Source organism: Ursus arctos, unplaced genomic scaffold, assembly GCF_023065955.2.
Source record: "Ursus arctos isolate Adak ecotype North America unplaced genomic scaffold, UrsArc2.0 scaffold_21, whole genome shotgun sequence".
Taxonomy (NCBI): Eukaryota; Metazoa; Chordata; class Mammalia; order Carnivora; family Ursidae; genus Ursus; species Ursus arctos.
This window is the reverse complement of record NW_026622886.1, coordinates 45,536,285-45,558,416: the sequence shown is the minus strand read 5'-3', so window position 1 is coordinate 45,558,416 and position 22,132 is coordinate 45,536,285. Positions and strand designations below refer to the sequence as shown.

Below are 22,132 nucleotides of genomic sequence, written 5' to 3'. Positions count from 1 at the left end.
ACTCTGGCATGAAGAAATACGATCCACAAAAAGCATGAAGGGGAAATTTACATAGGTACATATTATTAAGACACAGATCATTAAAGATGCCTTCATTCCCAGGATGACTGCAATTTGAAACTCATGTTTATTACATGTCAACCAAACATTTTAGCATCAATATCTTAAAAATGGAAGTGACGGGGAAAGGCAGAGTCACAGTTCCATACTCTTTGAACACTATTTGCAGAAATGGCGGTAATCCTGGAAACAATCATGCTTCCCCCATCAAATCCGAATTAAGGATAACTCTCTCTGCATTTTTACTTACAGAGAATTACCACGGGGGAACCCATACCTAGTAAAACTAACAGACCAGTGAAGATAGAACATGATAGTCTGTGTTAAAGAGGTCACTTTCCATGGAGAGCTGAGCGGAAAAAAAAAAACAGAAGAGCTTACCTTTATGATGGTTTGCACTGGATACAACTTTCCCCCACAAGGTTACGATAAATATTATTATTAGCAGCTTTCCTTTTGTTGCTTTCTGTAAGTATCTCTTACTCATCCTGGAAATAAAATAAAAAAAATAAAAATCCTAAGTATATGAAATCACTGCTTTTCCATTTTAACTGTGATACATTTAGAGCTTTCATGACACCCGAACACCTGAAAATGGCATTTATTGTATTTGAAATGCTGTTCACTGTATAAATTCCAAAGAGGAAAAAACAGAAGTATTCCAAACAAAGTGCCTTGATACTATGCAAGAGATAAGAGAGGCCCTACCTCAGTCAGTCTTCATTCACTTAACAATAGCCTCAATCAACTGGGAAACATTACCATTTTTCTCCATATAAATATAGATTTAACTTATTCACAAAATCCAAGGCACAGTTGTTTGAATAATCTTTAAATAAGTGACTTATCTTACTCTTTTTTTCTAGAAGATTCCTTCTTCAATGCCAAGTCAAACGGTCAGAGTAAACAGTTTAGATAAAATGTGTTAAATGAATTCCTGTCCAGAATAAACTTATTTCAAATCTATTATTCCTAATGTGCTTTAAAAAAAAAAAAAAGCCACGTGGAACAAATGCTTCTTACAATGCCACTAGTAGAGACACACAGATGTTTTAATATTGTCGGAATCCTCTGTTCTGTACTGTATCAGAAGTAGGAGAAAAATGGAAAAACAGAATGAAAAATAGCAGGTGAACATTTTCAAGTTGAATACGCAACTTGAAAAATACAGGAAAGCAAAGCAATGTTCTAATATAATAATAGCTACCTATAATAAATAAACAAATTAATTAATTAAATTCTGGGTTTGAATTTTTACTCTAATTCTAAATTCTTTATATATTAGCTGCTACATTGCTAAGGGGTCAGTGAAACTAATATAAAATATAATTCATCGGTATCTATTTATGAGGTTCATAAAATACATGTGCATCACTTCGTGCCTTCTCAGACTCCAATCCTACGCTGCCCTCCACCGTTGTTTGACCTAGAGATCCTTGCCTTGGTTCTAGGGCGGGTTCAGGAGGTCACTTTCGGACCTAGTCTGATTCCTCTTCCTCTTGAATTCTCTAAATTGCCTTTCTCCTCACACTGTTATGTCCAAAATTCCATCTCTAAAAATATGATTCAGGGGTAGCAATGATGGCTGTAATTTGTATAATTCTGAAGAGGAGTCTTTCATACGGATAAATGCATTAAAATGAATTACATATTTTAGCATAGATATATGCAAACTTTCCTTGGCCTGGAGAAGCTGTGTGCACCAGTTCAGATGTCGAGGAGGCATTGTTGCATGATAAGAACATGACTAACTCCTGAGTCTGACTGTTTGGATATGAGTCCAGGCTCCACTGACGTCTGGATCTCCTACTTCAGTTTCTTCTACTCTAATGGATAATGCATGTGAAATGCCTGATCTATTGGTTGGCATGTGTGAGGGCTCAATGACTATGAGATCAGAGAACATTCCAGTCGTTTGGATGTTCCTTTGGTCCTTGAGGGGCATGAGAGGTCAGTCCCATTCATGATACGGTTGAAGGGAGTTTCAGTCACACCAACAGCAACCAAGTCTTCCATGGACTTTAGTCTTATTACATGTCAAGATAATATACAAAGGGGTAAGTGTTTGACCTTTTCGATTAGACTATTTGGTTTAAAATCTAGTTTCCTGCCTACTGAATATATTACTTTGGACAAATTACTTCATAACTTACAGTATTTTTGTTGTCACCAAAATGAAGTTAATAATAAATATCTACACCTGATAGTGTTGTCAGTATGAAGACTGAGATAGTCCATTTAAAGAGTTTAACACTATGCACAGAAGATGACAAGCACTCAATAAATGTTAACCATTACCACAATCATTACTTGGTTAGTCCAGCATTTCCCTTGGAGCATTCTGTGAGTCATCAATTCCACAACATGTTAATACGGTATTAGTGGACAACATGGGGTGGGGGAACAAATATATTTGTGTAACTCTAGCTTCCACAGACATAACCAGATCCTCTTCTAACAAGAGGTATATTTGAGTGTACAGATTTTCCAGACACCTTTCTCCACCAAGTAACACAGATGATACTAGTGTTCTTGGGAAGCCTCTGAGGGCTTTGTATTCTCTCTCAGAAAACCAAATACCCATTTTACATCACCCGTTATGTAGCCTTTGTTAACTCTCAGCACTTTTACTACTAGTTTTGTTCTGAGATTCTACTTTCTCTAACATTTTTTTAGCCATCTTGCCCCCCCCCCACATTCGATCCCTTATTGTACTCCGTATCATGTAGCAGAGTGAACAGTTTAGCAAAACTCATCTGACAAGAAGAGCTGTTTAGCATAATTCTTGATAATAGCTTTGCCATAGCAAATGGCCTCTGCTACAAGGTCAATGACCCATTGTATTTTCCATAGCACTGTGCACCCACCAAATGGGATGACAGAACTGACAGCTGGTCAAACTGATAACTAGACATCTGGAAATGGAAACACCCACAAAGTCACCAGGCTGTCAGACTAAGAAAGGAAGGGGAATACAGTTCAACATGTGGAAATGTGTAAAGACCTCTGCCTTTCTCCCTCTCAGCCCTCCCCCAACCCCTCCAGTCAATTACCACCTTCTGTCAGCACTACTTCCTGAATATCTCTTAAACATACAAACTTATTTTCATCCCTATTGCAATACTGCAGTTCAGACCACCAAAATTTCTCATGGGCCACAGCCTCTTAGCTGGACTTCTTACAGCCAATATAGTCAGCCTCTGGAACTGAAGACAATGTCTGCGTCTGCCTTTTTTCATGAATACATATATGTAGTATTGAGTACTCAGTAAGTGCCTAATACTGTTGACTGAATGGGATACAGTGCAGCCAAATATGTAACTATGGTCATGAGACACCCTTTATATGATTAAAATCTTCACAAGACTCCCCTCCATATTAAGAAAAGACCCTTAACCCTCAGCAAGATATATGAAAAAAAAAAAACAAAACCCTGAATCAAAGTTAAACATTTTTGAGACTATCTCAAATCTTATTTTCTGCCTTTCCTCCCCATCTCCCTCTCCACACATACTCATAGTTAATATTTTAACTTCAATACATTTCCTCAATGTCCTCCAGCTAAATTTCATTTCCACGTCACTTGAAACATATCAGCCATCCACTCCATCCCCCAGTTCACTCTCATTAATGCTAACTTCTGTTCACTGTTTAGGGTTCAGGTTAGAAGTCCTTCTAACTGGTTCAGGACCAGTTTGAGCACCCTTCTTTATGCACGCCAGCCACTTGCCACACTACTATGATTTCCATTTACTTATCTCCATTCCTCACGGTCATCGAAGATTCCTGAAGAGGGACTGTGCTCCACACATTTGTGAATATCTAGGGCCTGACCCAAGGGGCAGCTTAGTAGCTGGAAAAGGATTCTTTGCTAATTGCTGGTGGTACCTTAGAGCCAAATATGTTGTGTAGTTGTCAACATAAGGAGGAAGCAAGTATGTTTCATTTCTTTAGGATAAAATTAGGAAAGGACAAACAAAAAGAAGAGTGTGAGAGATAGGTAGAGTAGGGGGAGACCAGAAAGGGCACACCAGGAAAGAAGAAAAAGGGAAGAATCCAATCTGGAATATGTTTTATTCTGATTTTTAAATGACAATAAAGTTCAAGCAAACTGAAATGTAATGGAGTGAAGGAGGGCTTTCAACAAAGGCACATTATCAAAAAGAAGAAAAACTCGATGGTCCATTTCTTCTTGACCTTTCAAGAGAGCACAGAGGAGGGGGCATTATTCACTTCTCATTCGGTGTGTAACCACCAGATTCCAGTTTAAACATGTCTACCACAGTCCAGGGCCAAACGCACTATCGGAATTGTCCCATTCATCTGTAAAAATGCCAAAATGTAGGTGACTTTTTTAACAGCAAAACCTGAGGGAAGAAGAAACAGGAAACTGAAGGATAAATACACACAGCGGACGAAACCTTGAAATTGCTCCTCAAGCGGCCGCAGCTTGCCAGGAGCCCAAGGCAAACAGGATAATTGAGCAATGGTAACCTTGGCGGTGAAGGGTGTTGAAAAGTTGTCAAAGTAGAAGACTGATCATTAAACCTTGGGACTTTCTCCCCTTCCTTTCTTTTGTATGACATGTTTCAGTTACATTCTCTGAGATGTAGTCTTTTGAATGATGGTGAAACCCGCCTCCCCACCCATGTGAAAAGTACATTTAATTGTAAATTAGCAAGAACTGAAAAACTATTATGCTAGTAGATAAATCATTTCCCCATAAAAACAGAAAGTAAGTTTAGCTCATCTAAAGAGGAGAAGATGGGAGGAAAGGAGGGTGATGGGGGGAAGCCTTATATACAAAGGAGCTAAAAGCTGGGACCTAGAATCCAAGCACCCCTGAGGAACATCCTTGAGGGTAAAACACTGACGTGGAAATAAAGGCCACATAAGACAATATATATAAAAGTCTTTTTAAGACTCTTTACGTTGATCTAATATTTATACCAACCCAGTGTTGGCATGGGTTTTAAGAGCGCAATCTAGTATGAGAATTTACCCTTGCAGTGGAATGCTGCAATTGATAACACAATTTTCTCCTCACAGGGACCAGAATGATGTTATAAAATTTAAATCAGATTCTATTACTCTACCCAACTCCTTGCTTTAAATCCCAGAATTTACTTACCTATTGAAACAAGAGTAAAATCTAAATTTCTTACTGGAAAGAAAGCCCAACATCGTCTCCCCCCTTGGCCTCTCTGACCTCACCTCACATTCCTGTTCCCTTCCTTCCCTACACTGCAGCCACACTGGCCTTCGCTCTGTCCCTTTGTGGGGGGAGGTCATCGAGAGGACATGACTGGTCATTGACTCATGAGCTGGATACAAGCAGTCAGAGGCTCCTTGCCCCCGCCCCCCACCCCTGCCCCCGCCCCCATCCTTGGAATGTTCATTTATATGTACGATGTATATGCTGGAAGCTGTTTCAAGGACATACTCCAGAGAGTGTAAGGTGTTCTTGAGACCATCTGGAATGGTATAGGTGATGGAACACTAATGAGGATTCTCTATATACTTTTAAGAGCCTGGTGGGTGGGTGTAGAGATCTACTCTGCTTGTGGCCACCCAAGACAAGTCTCCTATGCAAGTTTCCCTGTTTGTTAAACCTGCCACCTGCCAATCTGGAAGGGCCTGTCCCTTTCTTCCCTTTCTCCTTGCCCTCCATGCATAGAGCCAGTGGTAGATTTCACCCAGGCAACTTCTGAGGGTGCAAACCAACACCCTCGTGCCAAGCTTGTTCCACACCTTACACTACCCACTAGCTCTGCCTTAGAGTCTCCTCTTTGCACAGCGAGCTTCTGTTTATGATCGCCTCCACAGGGTGCCTCCTGACCGGCCTGCCCTCCGGAGTCTGGAGAAACCCACCCCAAAGTTTCTCTTGCTCCCACTAGCCTGTAGAATTTGCTCCATTTATTGTAATCTGAAGTTATCTTATTCACTTATTTATACATGTTTAGTGTTTATTTTCTTCTTTTTCCCATTAAAATGTAATTTCCATGAGGGCAGGTCCTATCTATTAATCACTGCTCCAGCACAAAGAAGACTTGCAACATAAAACATCAATACATATTCAATGAAGGAAGGAGTGTATGGATTTTATAATCAGAGCAAAAGAAATGAATCCTTCTAATGAAGAACTTTCATTACTTCTTGTGAGTTAAACAATTAAATTTCTATTATATTCAGCAGCTAGGAACGCCGATGGCAAAAACAGTGTACATAGCAGTGGAATGAGAGGAGATGAAGAAAGAAGGAGACTGAGTGGGAGACAAGGAAAGGGAAACAGAGACCAGATTGCTCTCTTAAGAAACATGCAGAGAAGAGAAGTAAGATGGAGTGGTAGCCAGAGAGATTTGAACAAGGCAATGGGAAGGAGTGAGAAGAAAGAGAAAAGGTAAAGATACCAAAGTGAGGGTAGAGTAGGAAGTAAAGTTTTTGTACACTTTCATGTTCTCCAAGTATAATTTATCATTATAATATTGTTATCAGAGTGTTGGTATTTTTATTTATTATTACTTTTAATTTCCTTATTTTATACAGAAACAAATGTGCCTTCCAAAACTAAATTATTCTTTATTTGCTGATAGATGATTAGAAAAACCTTACTAAATAGGACATCTAAGGCCACAAATTTCACAGCATTGTTGGTTTTATCCAAAAATCATGCCAAACCTGACTAGCACCTTATGACAAATACTATGACTCTATCTATCATATCCAAGTTATTTACTGAAATAGCAAATTATATTTAGGGTGGACAGTAATACCAACATTGAGATTAAAGATTAAAGTATTTTGCATATATGAGAATGTATAGTAACGAATTTAAGAGACAATTGTGTATGTCTATCAATAATCCTACACTATGTGTTATATCATCCAGAAGCTGGGGTGGTTGATTCTAGACATTTTCATTATTCCTATTTACTTGTTTTCATTTTTCGTCTTATATCCTGCATCATCACAGTATGGTACTTATGCCACGCTTACCAAGCACGTTTAAATTAAAATCTCCCTGCGGACGCAACTAGAATCTGGACTTCGCATCTTGTAAAGTATGATCACAAGTTTAGTGAGTTGCACTTTCATATGCCAGTCATATGGTGAGCTTCTTTTTCCTTAGTTAACTTCAAAACAAAGATTTTGGAATCTTAATCAGTTTCTCAACTCTTTCTGATTTAAAACAATTGCTTTAAAATTTTCATTTTATTGGATACATCGATGCTTCATGATGAATCTACATTTGGGATTTGATCCACTTAAGTCAACCCTGGAGATTTAGCCAAAAAAAGCTCCAGTGGTTTCCAACTAAGGCTTGCCTGGTAGCAAATACAAGCTTCATTTAAGAACAACAACGGCCTTCTTCCTTCACCCAAATTTTACATTTCCATTCATTTTGCCGCAATACTGCAATTTTGGTGGGTATAAAAACCCAGGAATCACTTCTGCTTTATGCCTAGCAATGTAAAGCCAAAGTGTTTATTTTTTCCAAATACTTTTGCCAACTATAGGCCATAATGATAGGAAACAGAAATACATTATCATTTAAATAACTAGGTTCCAAGCTCTAATATCTCAAACAGACAAATACCCCAGTCTCAGGTGCTGAATCACCTGAGATTCCTCAGAGCACCAGAAAGACACCTGCACTGCTTTGTGTCTGTTACTACAACAGAATTACTTACTCTCCTTTTCTATCTATAAAATGGGAATGTCACTATTTTCTCAAGCAGCAACATTACTGTAATAAACAAGAAATCATGTAAGTTTGAACTTAATAAGAGATATATGATAAATCAGAGGTGTTACTATTTCTTCTACTGTCCTTCCCTCAGAGCATGGGCTTAGAAGTCAACAATGCCTGCCTGAGTGGGATACTGGCTCTACCACACAACTTGATAAATCCACTTATCTGTTAACAACTCTGACTCTCAAAGCCCACATGCGGAAGGCATGGATACTATGTTTTAAGAAATAAAAACAATGTATATAAAGCGTCTTCCACAAACCAGAATAGAGAACACAGGGAAACTGTAGCTATTATATTATTAATATTTGAGCATAGCTTCCTGGCTAGGAGTGAGTGGAAAATTAAAAAAGTCTTTGAGCAACAAATAAAAGAGCTCATGTGTTTTAATCATAGGTGAGAAGTGAACCTACTTTTAGGAATTTAAAGTCTACCGAATTAAAAGGTGAGAATATTAAGCAGCAGGCTAAAAATGGAGGTAGAGCTAATGAACAGAGTTTTCAGATAGTTCTACAAAATGAATAGTGATATAGGGATAATAGAGAATAGGTATCAAATCTGTAAATACACAGCATTCTTGGATCATTAGGTGTAAGGACAAATACTCCTCAAATGCTTGCAGAGATAAATAGAGCATAGCATGCTAACTGAAGTTACTAGTATTACTGTATATATTTTTACAGCTTTAAAAATACTGGCTTAAAATATATTGGCTTAATGTATCATTAAATCCTCACAATACCTCTTTGAACTAAGCTCTGCATGCTTTAATATCCCCAGATTACACATTAGAATCTGAAAGAGTAATTCGAAGGCAAGACCTAAGTGGCAATGGAGTCTTGAATCCAGATCTGTCCACTGGCTCAGACCTCATTGAGACAGTGGATGAACAATGCTCCACACTCTTGTAATGGGTCCCAAAAGTACATGGTGCATTTCAGGCAGGTGTGCACTGAAAAAGGCTAAAATGAAGTGCTAGCTCTTGGTTATCTGGAATTTTTTTTTTTAATTACCTAGGGCCATGATACCAGATAAAGGAGAAACTATTATATCTCATTACTGTGGGCTATAAATAAAATGACCAATCTTTACATGGAACACCTTTTATCATTTATACACACTGCATAGTCTGATGAAAGGTAAGTTAACGCTTCCAGAATTAAGTGTCCAATGTCTACCAGACACCAGTCTATTGAGATTAGACCTAATGGAATTGTTACATCAGGAATGGCAACTTTAGTTACACTTGTCAGATAAAATACAGAATGCCAATTTAAATTAGAATGTATCTTTTTTTTTTACAGGTTGAAATATTAATGATATACAAAAATACTGCACATATTTAATGTATACAATTTGATGCATTTGGACAGTATCACCATAATCTAAGTATACACACATCCATCACCCCCAAAATTTTCCTTGTGTCCCTCTGCTGGGTGTGTGTGTGTGTCTGTGTGTCTGTGTTAAGAATATTTAACATGAGATCCACCGTCTTGACAAATAAAGTGCACAACACCGTATCTAACTACATGCACTATGTCGTACGGCAGATCTCTAGATCTTATTTGTCTTCTCTAACTGTAACTTTATAATCACTGAACAACTCCCCCCTTTCCTCCTCCCCCTGTCCCCTGGCAACCAATATTCTACTTTCTGCTTCTATAAATTTGACCATTTTAGATACCTCATATAAATAGAATGTAATTTTTGTCTTTGTGTGACTTATTTAACTTAGAATGCCTTTCAGGCCCATCCATGTTGTTGCAAATGGCAAGATTTCCTTCTTTCCTACGGTTGAATAATATTCCACTGCATGTGTATACCACATTTGCTTTATCCATTCACCGGCCATATTTGTGTAGTTTTCACATTGTGGCTATTGTGAATAGGTCTGTAATGAACATGGGAGTATGGATACCTCTTTTGATCCTGATCTCAATTGTTTTGGATATATTTCCAGAAGTGCCGAATCTTTTGGTAGTTCTACTTTTAACTTTTTGAGGGACTTCCATAATGTTTTCTGTCATGGTTGCATTATTTTACATTCCCACCAACAGTATACAAGGTTTCCAATTTCTCCACATCCTCCCCAACACATATTATTATTAGTAGTAGTATTTTACATTCCCACCAACAGTATACAAGGGTTCCAATTTCTCCACATCCTCCCCAACACTTTTATTATTATTATTATTATTATTATTATTATTATTATTATTATTATTAGTTGTTGTTGTTGTTGTTGTTTTTAATAGCCATCCTAACATATGGGAGGTGATATCTCATAGTGGTTTTGATTTGCATTTCCCTGATGATGAATGATGTTGAGTACCATTTCATGTATCTATTGGCCATTTGTATGTCTTCTTTGGAAAAATATCTATTGAGATCCTCTACCCATTTTTTAATCTTTTTTTTTTTTTCTTTTCTGCTAATGGTTGTAGAAGTTCTGTATATATTTTGGAAATTAGCCCCCAATCAGTTTTATCTGAAATTCACATTTCACTGGGTGTCCTATAATGTTAGTTGTCAAAATTGCTGACTCTACCCTAGTTTTCAAATATATTAAGCAAGAAACTAACATTGACTTCTAAGTGGAAACATTCTTGTCTAAAGAAAAAATAAGCTTAGAATTTTAGAGGACAGTAGACACTAAAATAACGAAAATTTATTTGTTTTTTGACTATTTTCTGCATACAGACTCAAGAAGAGATGACTAAAAACTATTTCTTCAATTTGGCTGCAGTTCTGCTAGCCAATTTTGAAGATTCTGAATTGTTTATGTGGTTAAAAATATAGCATATTTAGTATAGTATGGCAATTAAGAGCATGTTTAAAGTCAGACATGGATGTCAAGACTTGGCTACCTACCAGCTGTTAGAGACATGCTGTTTAATTTCACAAAGCCTCTATTTCCTCTTCTATAATATGTGGATAATAATAATAACTGCCTCAAAGAGCTGTTGGGAAGGTAAATGGGTTCATTTATGTAAAGCATTAAGCAGATCCTGACACATAGTAAGCAATCTATAAATGTTTGCTATAATATAGTAGTCATTTAAAATTCTTCTTAACTCTTCGTTAAATAAGAAAAACCCAGTTGACTGATCTCCATATCTGGCTGATAAGTACCACAAGGCATGAAGAGGCCAGAACTAAAGATGTGTGCTTCCTTTTTACATGTCCTATTGAGGCATTTACTCCTTTCTCAGTGGCTTTAGACAGTTTGAGGGTAGTGTGTCCATCAAACTTAAATTTCATAGGTCTTTGCACTTCACCATATTAACCTTAAGTGACATTCTTTCTCTGCATTTCTGTTCATATTCAGTGGTCCTATCCTTACCATTTGTTTACGGATTTTTTTTAATTATGAACTATTGCTTCTGGGATCCAAATCTATTCTTCCTAAATTAAAAATATACAAAAGGCAGTGTGTTTATATGGTATGATCAAAGTGAGATTTCATACTCAACCACCTGTAACAAGCAATATACGACGTCAAACAGTAAACCACAAGCAACTTTGAGTGTAATCGAGCTAAAACTTAAAATGTACTAAAGCCATTTAATTGTAAATAAGCCTCGCTTATACCATGTAATATAAAATGTATGTGGACCACCAAATGATGACACACTGATGATGTTTATGAAAGAAGAGGGCTGGGTAATTGAAATCTAGACAACACAAAGCTTCATTTCATATCCAATCTCTTCTCCTGTAAAAACATCAGGCAAAAATGTCAACGACCAGGACAGTTTGGATTTGCCTCCCCCGCCATATTAGAGCGATGACGCTACGCCACACGATGGCCAGGAACAGGTTGTAGGGGCAGGTAGTATGTAGACAACTCACAAAGCACCCCCCTGCACGATATAGAGATGGCTACATTTCCTAATTGTTGGGTAGAGTATCACTAACTAGACTAAGAAAGAAAACTTCCCATCATATGTGGCTAAATCACAAGGCTACCATTTAATTCTGTGGGCGTGGATAGTAAAAACAGAGCCAGCCCTGCACATACATCTAAGGTCCACATACAGGGCTCAAAATAAAATATTTCCTTTCCTTATTTAATAAAACTTGTAAAATTAATAAATAATTTATGGTCGTGAAATCAGTTCTAACTTTTTGTCTACTCTTAGCCCTGGAACTACTTAAGAACTTTTTTCCTTGTACTCTAGTGGACTTGTTCTCTTGGGAAATGAGGCCACAGAAGAAATCTATTCCACCTCAGCTCCTTCTCCCTTATGCTGGCCAAGGAGTGAAAGAATGAGAAAAATGAAAAGAAATTAATCTTGACGGTTTTTAAAAAAGATTTCATTTATTTATTTATTTGTCAGAGAGAGAGAGAAAGAGAGAGGGAGCACAGCAGGCAGAGGGAGAAGCAGGCTCCCCACTGAGCAAGGACTCTGAGATCATGACCTGAGCTGAAGGCAGACACTTAACTGACTGAGCCACCAGGCATCCCAAGGGTTTCTTGTTAGGATGAAGTTTGTGGTATAAGAAGGACACGTATTCTCACATTCAGAAGAATAACACACTTTTACCAAAAAGCCATTACAACACAGACCTTCCGCACAACATAGAACCTTCTGTGAGGTAAGTGAACTGAAAGGCTAAAGTTGTATCAGTGAAGGTCTCTCCTCATATAACCATCCCTGCAAGAGCACCAATATTAACACATTTCAACATTATAATCAAAAGTTATAAAAGCAAACGAACCATGAAAGAAGTAACAGCTATGTGTTGAAAAGCATGCCACTCTACATCCTCAACAGAAACCAATAGAAAGAGGTCCGAGAAAAGGCTGTCCAATCAAGAGTTCACCAGAGTCCACACTTTGCTCTAAGAATAATTCTTTAGCCAAGATTGTCGGACAACCATGTATATTAACTCCAAGCACATCAACCTCACGATGTATGATGAAAAAGGTGGTGAGCCTGGGATGCATGCATTTTTCTAACTGCATTTTATATACACCCCTTGTTTGTGTTCGATATTTACGTATAACTTCATATATCTTAATGAGCTCCTTCTGAGGGAAGAGCAGAACATTATCAGATTTTAATATAGCAAAGTACTATGCTCAGCTTTCAGTTAATAGCTTAAACAGCTGTGAACTCAACTGATTAAGAAGCAAAGCAGCAACCACCGTGTTCTATAAACCTCTGTCTACACAGTAAGCTCTATAATGTATTGCTTTCTGGTTTGTTCTTTCTGCAACAAGATTTCAGCCCCTTCTTAAGTCTTATGTTTTTAATCTTCCCAATATCTGGGACTTCCTTTTCTGAATAACATCAATCGTTTAACATGCACTAACTCTACTTTATCTGACATCAACTGTTTCTATCTCTCCCTGATGTTTTCCTTATGGATGAATTTGGTTTTCTCAGTCGCAGAGCAGGTATGTTTCCAGCAGGGTGCAATCACACTGCAAAGCCAAGTCAGGGGTTAAATGTTCATCTTGAGAAATTCTCCCAACAGTAAGACTTATTAGATTGTCAAATTATGTCTCAAGGTGGTGGTAGAGCCTATTACCTGAATCTATTTTCAAAAACTGCTCCAAATACACTGAGTAAAGTCCTACATTAGGGGAGTAAGACTGGTCTGAATTACAGCCGTTGCCATTTTATACTTGCTGAAAACTACTGACCTAACTTCCTTCCAATTTACATACCCTCACTTCATTTTTGGGAACGAGAATTTAAGACACATCAGATAGAATATTACACAAACCAAATGTGCTAGATACCACTATGATTTTACAATTTAACCGATAATCCCTAAACCAACACTCTTCTCGCCACATACAATGGATATTAAAGTGCTTTGAAAAGTATTCTGTAAATTAGACCCCAAACCAAATCATGTTAAAATAGGTAATACTGTCGAAGTATGAACACTGTGGTGTATGTGTTCAGTGGACGATTATCTGTCCTTAAAAAGGAATGGAATTCTGATACATACTAGATACATACTACAATATGGATGAACCTTGAAAACATGCTAAGTAGAATAAGCCAGACACCGAGGTACAAATATTATTCCAATAATGTGAGATATCTAGAATAGGCAAAATCATAAAAAGAGAAATAAAAGAGAGGTTTCCAGGGTCTGAGGTAGGGGGAGAAATAGAGAATTATTGTTTAATGGATATAGAGTTTCTGTTTGGGATAATGAAAAAGTTCTAGAAATGGATAATGGTCATAGTTGTACAACGTTGTGAATGTACTTAATTCTACTGAATTGTATACTTAAAATGATGAAAATTAATAAAAATTATGTTATGTGTGTCTTATAGTAAAAATTAAGTAAAAAGGTAATATAGCAAGAGTCATAATGGGAATAGTTCTCCTCATCAGCTCTAGCACATATCTACATTTACTTTCTTCATGGCACTTCACAGTATTTGAAATCATAATGTTCATCTATTTACTTTTTATTTTCCCTCTCTCTCCCTCCCAGAACACAAACTCTACAAGAGCAAGAATCTAGGCTTTCTATTTCACTACTTTATCCCCAGCACTTATGATGCTTCTGGTCACAGAGTTGGTATAGAATAAGGATTTATGGCATAAATAAATTAATAAATGGAAGAAATACTATAAATGTCCTTTTAATTTTGAGTTTGGTTATCCTACATGATCATGCACTTTTTCTTATGTCTGATAACATTTAATACCTCTATCCCTTGTAGGCAGTAGGATACTTTCAATTGTTATTTTAACTTGTGTGTAAGTCCCGTCTCTAACTAGATTCCGAATTTTGAGAAACCATATGTTAGCTCTGCTTCCCCATAAAATATCTCACCCTTGCATAGTGCCATATGGTGTACTAAGAACTTTCACATCCATGATCACATTTGATACACATGACCATGAGGCTGGCAGAAATAATTACCTGGCAGAGATGAGGAAACAAACTCAGAGAAGTTAAATGACTTGTTCAAGGTCAAAGTTAGTAAGTGGCAGAGCCAAAACTGAAAACCAGGTCTTCTAGGTCGAAAATTGTTTCCATTAAAAGAATGACAATGACAACAATGTTATTAATGTCATATTTTCCATGCTTTAAAATGGAATGCTTTAAACTAAATCCTACTATATTTCTTTTTTGGGCTTCTAAAAAAGGTACCCTGATCATAGGTTTTTTTTAATCCTCAAAAAGATGCAAATTATCCATGTCTGGAAATAAATTTAGTGAACTATTTGCCAAAATAATACTGGGTGGAGGGAGGAAGGGCCTGTGGGGGTGGAAGGAAGGAAGGGTGAGGGAAAAGGAAGGAAGGAAGGAAGGAAGGAAGGAAGGAAGGAAGGAAGGAAGGCAGGCAGGCAAAAGAAAGCTGTATATAGATCTATGATGGGGCCAATTGGAGCAGTAAAGTAAGGAAGTGAAATGACGGATCAATCTCAGCCTCTAATTCACCTCCAGAAACCACCTCCAGTCCATTGGTGATATATGGAAATGTGCGCTTTGTTCTGTCATACCCTCCCATTTCTTATGAAGATCCAGGAATCCAGAACCATATATGAAATCTCTCGATTTTTAAATGTTCTCAATTAATTCCACTTTAAGAACACTCTGCATGCCAAACACAGCCCTCGAGCAGCCAGTATGTAGCTTCTGATCTAAGCCATCATTTTTCTGGGTAGGTTATAGAGCCGAAAGCACTTTCTAGTCATACGTTATATAAATTTTGTTTGACTTGAATCAGAAAAAAACAAAACAGGAAGGGAGCATATAAAGACAAAAATAACCTTAAACCAATTAGTTACTTTCCCTGTGCTTCTTGATTATCCCTAATTTAAAGTTGTGCCTAGCTTTACAGACTTCAAATGAATGGTTTTTTATCAAACAACTGAGCTTATAGGAATATTTTAAAGTCCTTTGAAGATGTTTCATTTGGAATGCATCTTAAAATTCGGTTTTCATTCCATGCAAGAATCCAGAGGCTAAAAACAGAGTATTCATTCATGCAAGGACAAGATCTGACTCTACTTTAGCAGTGGCACATAAAGATTATAATCGGGAATGAAAGAAAGAAAAGGACCTCCTGAAAAGCAGAGTTCTTGAGTTAGAAGTAGCAATCACAGCATCTGCACTTTGGCATCGGGTAGAAAACACTGGAGGAAAACAATAAAGCACAAGGTATAAAAATACCAAAGAAGTCAGCTGGTTCTTTTCAGCTGGTAGGAACAAAAACTACAGAGTACAAAAGGATATTTAGAAGATTTTGGTAAAAATGTGAAGCCTTAAATAGCTTATGGTTCACACAAGCTGGAAAATAGAGGCCAAGGAAGTAAATGGAAAATAAAGTGGCTGTACTTAGTTTCCTTCCTAGTCTAAGCCTCGAAGGACAATTCAGAACTATCTCCAATTCAGACTCTTTCACCAGAATCAGTAACATTGATACCATCTTTCAGATGCCAAAGCCATTTCAATTTATTACATATAGCTCTCCAGGAAACACCTTAAAATTCTATCTAATGTAGTTACCCTTGTCAATATTCTATTCTACATGAAAACACAGAAAGAATGCAGGATTTGCAGTAAAAGTACTTAGATTCAAGTCTTGGTCACCAGCTACTGTTAGGTAGGTGATTTCTGGAGTCATTTTATTTTATTTTTTTTAAAGGTTTTATTTATTTATTCATTCGACAGAGATAGAGACAGCCAGCGAGAGAGGGAACACAAGCAGGGGGAGTGGGAGAGGAAGAAGCAGGCTCCTAGCGGAAGAGCCTGATGTGGGGCTCGATCCCACACCGCCGGGATCACGCCCCGAGCCGAAGGCAGGCGCTTAACCGCTGTGCCACCCAGGTGCCCCTCTGGAGTCATTTTCATCTCTTTGAGCCTCAGTTGGCTTTTTCGTTAACTGAAGGTAATAATACTTGCCTGAACTACCTCATTCAGTTGCTGTGATGATCAAAAGAGATAACCTATATGAAAGTGCCTTACAACCTAAATATGTTATCCAAAGGGTAAAAAAAGGTTTATCATCCACTGAAAACTACAACTTCACCCACCATTCAACAAATATTTTTAAGCATTCACTAACGATTTATTTCACATCTATAGCTGTGAAAATGATAGGCAAGATCTTTGCACACACGGAGCCTATGTTCTGACTAAAGTTGTAAATTCTTAATTTAAGATTTGACAATAACATAGTAAACACAATAATTCATCCTTCGGCTAATAAAGGATTATAAATAAGTTTATGATAATGCATTGCTTGTTTTCCATTAATTTTCATGAAGAAAAGAATATAATAGCCTATCTTAATTAAATTCAGACAGACACAGCCTAAAATCACATAGTCAAAGTACTGTTTACTATACATGCGTCATCAGTACATAGTAATTATTAAGCAGTCAGCACAGACACACTTGCTATCAGAAAAACTTAAGGGAAATGCAGCTGCTTACTCAAAATTTGGCTTGGGGAAATACTATGTATTCATCTAAAATAGCTATTATTAAATGCTTATTTTATGCAAGGTCCTATGGGGGGGTATTGTAAGTGATACCAAGATCAGCAAGCCCCAATGCCTTCCATCCTTCGAAGACTCATAATAGAGCAGAAATGAGATTTGTAAGATCGTGTAAGTAGAGAATGATGCATGGAGTATTAGAGGAAGGATTATAATGGTTTAGAAAGTACACCCAACGTGGGGGTCAAAGGTACCTTCAGAAAATTTTGACAAATAAAACTAAGTGCCAGACCAGTAGCCAACATTTTGGGTTAGATTCTGATTATGTGCTCACTCAAGTCTGGTATATGAACTAAAGCAAATTATTTCAACGCAGTTTTCCTATTTAAAAAAATAAAATGACAAAACATTACTACCTTTCCTGCCTTCTCAAATCCTTTGGAAAAAAAACTCAGGATAGAATAAACAGATTTAACTGAATATCAGTTACTCTACAATTTTGGTAATTACATTAGACGATAGACGTGAAGCACCCTCACTCCTTCTGACACTAGAATGTCCTCAGTATGTATTCAGCCTGGCTCTGAAATAGGAAACAATTGGACTAAACCTTGAAGTATGGGTAAGAGTTTAATAAGCAGAGATAAGAATGGCACGCCAAGTCAAGGGAACAGTCCGGGGAAAGACATGTGACCGGAAACCTGCAAGGAGTAGGTAAGGCAAGCAGTCTCACTTGGCTTCACCCCAAAGTCTACAGAATTGAGTAGTAATAAGAATTAAATCTCAAGCAATCTATTCCAAAAATAAGGAAACCAAGAATGGTGGAGTGACTCTCTCAATAGGGACACACCCAGAAGGGGTAGGTTTAGGACCCACATCCATGGCCTCTGACTATAAGGTCCTTGTTCCTTCTACCTGATCACCTAAAGCAATGGCAGTGGACATGTTATGCACCAGATGAAGAGCATAGAAAGAGTTTCTGGCTTTCACATTAGTGCCAGTTTGCACAAAGGAGGAACAACGACACGATGCCAGGGCGAAGGGCAGCACTGCTCCTTCCCCCCGCTTCTTTAGTTCTATGCCAAGCACTGTATAATAATAACCGCGTTCACAAGCCCCTGACACCATCTGCTGACACCACCACTGAACAAACACCAAGTGAGGACGGTAACAATTAAGTGTTCACGTACTGGGGGACATTTCCCAATTTGTGAATTACGCGGGAAGCATGTGTCTTCCGCCTAGTTCACCTTCGCTGTTCACCTGATTCTGGATTAACTCCTTCTGTCTTAAGGTCTGAAGAATAAAAACTGATCACTATGTTAAAGTGTATTTAAGAAGGTGATTATATGCTGACAACTGCACAATGGCCCCTAATAATAAAGAGCAGTTTGGGATATATTGATATAAAGGATTCTTCTCTCCTCTCAGAATGTTTATTCCTGTGGAAGGAAGAGAGTATGTCTAGAAATACTGTCTTCACTCTTTCTTAAGAACCAATCAGAAAGGAACTAGTAAGTACAACTCGTGGAATGCACCTAAATCCAGAAATAACCCCTATGGTTATGACAAATAATTGGTTAACATTTGAGAGAGGATATGGGTAAGGTCTTCCTTTGAAATACAAGAAAGCATTTTTCCAAAGCCAGAATTTGTCTCCCCAGCTCCTTGAGGCTCAGACCTTCCTCCAGTAATTAGGCTCAACCCTAGCACCCGGAATAAGAAATTTAAGGAGATATGACCCAATACCATGGGATTCACATCACATAGTTTTGACATTGACCAACTTGGGGCCATTGGACAAAATGAGCAAGAGCTTTCGTTTCTTCAACTATGAAGTGGGTGGAAATACAGATGCCTTTCTCAAAGACTTGTGAGGACTGAATTACAATAGGGCCTTACTCATAATAAAGGCTCAACAAGTAAATATTATCTGGGGGAGCTGCCACATCTAACAAATAACTAGAAAGGTCATAGAGAAGACCAAATGGAAAAATCAGTGCCATGTTGAAATCAACTATTAACTCTTCCAAGAAGGCATCTCTGCCTGTCCCCAGCACAAGCTGGATTTGCCTCCTGTACGTTAGTCACTATTTAGTAGGGTGGTTTGGAGCACTAGGTCTGCCTTGGAAGCTTCCTACCTGTGTGAAAATCCTTTCTCTGTTAAACGGGGAAAGTAATTCTTCCCACGTAATACGGTTAGCCTTATTATTAAATTAGTTAAGACATACAGCACTCAGATTGGCACCTGACACACAGAAAACCCTTAAGTGTTAGCAATTCTGCATTATTAGTGTAGTCCCCACAATAGGCAGGGAGATGAAATGATGGACCCAGAATGACCCTAAGCTATTAAAGCCAGGAGGTATCCATGTTTCTGACAAATGGGCAGGATGCCTTGAGCTCTGGCTCTAATCAGGACTCTCCCCACCAAAAGTAAACTGCAATATTAATTGCAGCCTAGAGAAGAACACACCCCATGGAAAAGATTGCCCAAATCAGAAGGAAGCAATCATTGCCACATCCTCCTACAAAGAAAGCAAGCAGGCGAAGTGAGCATAACAAGTATATATAACAACTCGCATTTTTCAAAGCTTTTAAAGGATGCAGCCTTTGTTAGAAGTTCAGTGAGAGACTGCACTTTAGAAGATCGAGTGGATAAAAGGACTCTTAGAATAAAAATTAGGGGCCCTAAGCAAGAATGCAGCAATCCAACACACAATGGCATGAGGCAAGAATAGTGTGAATACCAAGGAGGATCAAAAGAACCGAAAGGAAGAGAATTTCACGGTGGACCAAAGTGTATTACCAAATTCTTAGTGACTACGTCCGAGAAATGAATCCTGAGCTCCAGTCTATACCACTTGGGGTTGCACATAAACATGTCTTAGTCATATGGTAAATTTCAGAGTCTATTCCTTATTCCAAAATGTAGATTCGGTAGGTTAAACTCCCCTGAGGTCACGGGATGCTGTACAGCAGAGGCGTCCACAGCAGGTCGGCCTTGACCGCTAACTGCCTGTGTGACCTTGGCAAAGTTACTTCATCTCATGCTCCCCTGGGCTCGTGGGCCACCAGCTAGGAGCCGCAGCGTTATCAGCTCACACAGACGAAACATGCAGGGTCGTACATGACACGTAAAACACACACGCATTCTGTTGTGCCGTGAGGTACTAAGTTAAAGGATGTCACCATTTGTTGTTTCTGAACCTCTAGACAAACTGGACCCCACTGAGAACTCCGATCACTACTCTGGAGACCAGAGGGGGCAAAAGCAGATAAGTAACACTTTTTTTAGGATGTCGTGCTCTGCCCGGTTCCCCAAGAGGCAGTCCGCACAACTAGGCTTCACAAAGTTCATTCTCTCTAGATTTATTTTACCTGACAACCTGAGAACCTGGGAACATGCTGCTTGAGAAGCCAGATGATGCCTTTGATCCTTCTGTGCCTGACACTTAACATGGCGCCAGGCACAAAGCAGGGTCTCAAAAAATAATGATCAACAAATGAATATCAAACAAGAAAAAATTCTTATAAATCCAGGACTACTTGCTAAAATCAGCAGACTTTTAAATTCACTAACAAAATCATTGTCATTTTAATGGCCTTTTAATAATTTACAGCTAAAAGCATTAGCAGCGCTTTTTAAAGTGGATTGTGTAAACCCGTATGCTGGAAATCTTGAAATGTTAAAAAATGAATATTACCACCATTTCCTTCTGTCACTTAAAGACTTTTTAAATTTTTTTGTCTGCCTCAAATGTTCTGAGAAGCTTTGTGCTCTCTATGCATTGGAGTGCCTAAACATAGAAAAATTATCTGCTTCCCCATCAACGACTGATTTTTTTTCCATTACCAAATGAGAGGTTCTAAAGGCCCACAATAACTAGGATAAATCACTCCATTTCTTTGACTCTATTAAAGTAGATATTTTATGTCCCACTGCCACAAAATCCAAGATGAACACCAGAAATAGCCTGTGAGTTGAAGAGTCTCATTTGAAAATGGCATCACAATTTATCCTATTTCTTACTGTACCATGAGCGTTACATTATTCATTACAAGTATTTGTTTTTTAAGCGGCCATTACTCCGCTTTTGCTGAGTGGAGCCTTCCCAGCGTAAGGTGGTGATTTTGAGGGATATCTTCTAGAGATAAGGTCACTTTGTGGAATTCCCACCTACGTGACCCTAATGTGTTTGCATAAATATAAATTCGTTCTGTGACATTCCTGTCATGTTTGCTCAGTGAGCAAGTAATTTGCCATTCTCATTACTCCAGGTACAAGGTACCTTGTAGAAAATCAATCTTCTTTCTGCTTCATACATCACAGCTTCCCCCAGACATGCAGTGCAGTCTGACTCCAAAATGAAGCTGTGAGATAGACACAAGACTGTTTCAGCAATCGCATTGTCCAAAAGGGGCTAATGAACGTTACACCTCACTGGGAAACCCCATCTTGGGGCAGGGAAATGTCTATATACAAAGCAAAGAGGCTGTTTCGTGCAAAGCATTTCCTGTACCAGAGGGAGGAAGGTCTTAATAGTGGAACAAACAAGTAGCTACGGGGGGTTTAGGGCACAGTTTTTCAAAAATATTAATCTACCATCTCTTCAGGTCACAAATCATTTTCTCCACCTCTTGACAGGCTGAAATTTGACTTTGAAAGACAATACGTTGCAAGATCCTGACTGGCTGTAATATGTCAGGCTTCTCCCCAGGGACAGAGCCAGCTCATACCAGCAGATGAAACCATTTTCAGTGTTTTCGCTGGTGCTGATTGCTGTTTTTTTCACCAGCATATCCAATTCAACATCATAGTATAAGTGCCAGTGAGGGGAAAAATACAGTGGAAATATTTTTATTCTACACCTATCTTCAAATCCATG

The 22,132-nt window shown here is 38.2% G+C and overlaps 1 protein-coding gene across 2 annotated transcripts in view; it reads right to left on the bottom strand.

Annotated features, from left to right (window-relative positions):
- TAFA2 (TAFA chemokine like family member 2) overlaps window positions 1-22,132 on the bottom strand; it is a 355,777-nt gene that overhangs the window by 141,407 nt on the left and 192,238 nt on the right. For both annotated transcript variants that reach the window (XM_044384656.3, XM_057316454.1), the window contains exon 2: window positions 442-548. In XM_044384656.3, coding sequence (XP_044240591.1) covers window positions 442-548 — 107 coding nt within the window. The remainder of the gene's footprint in view (window positions 1-441; window positions 549-22,132) is intronic.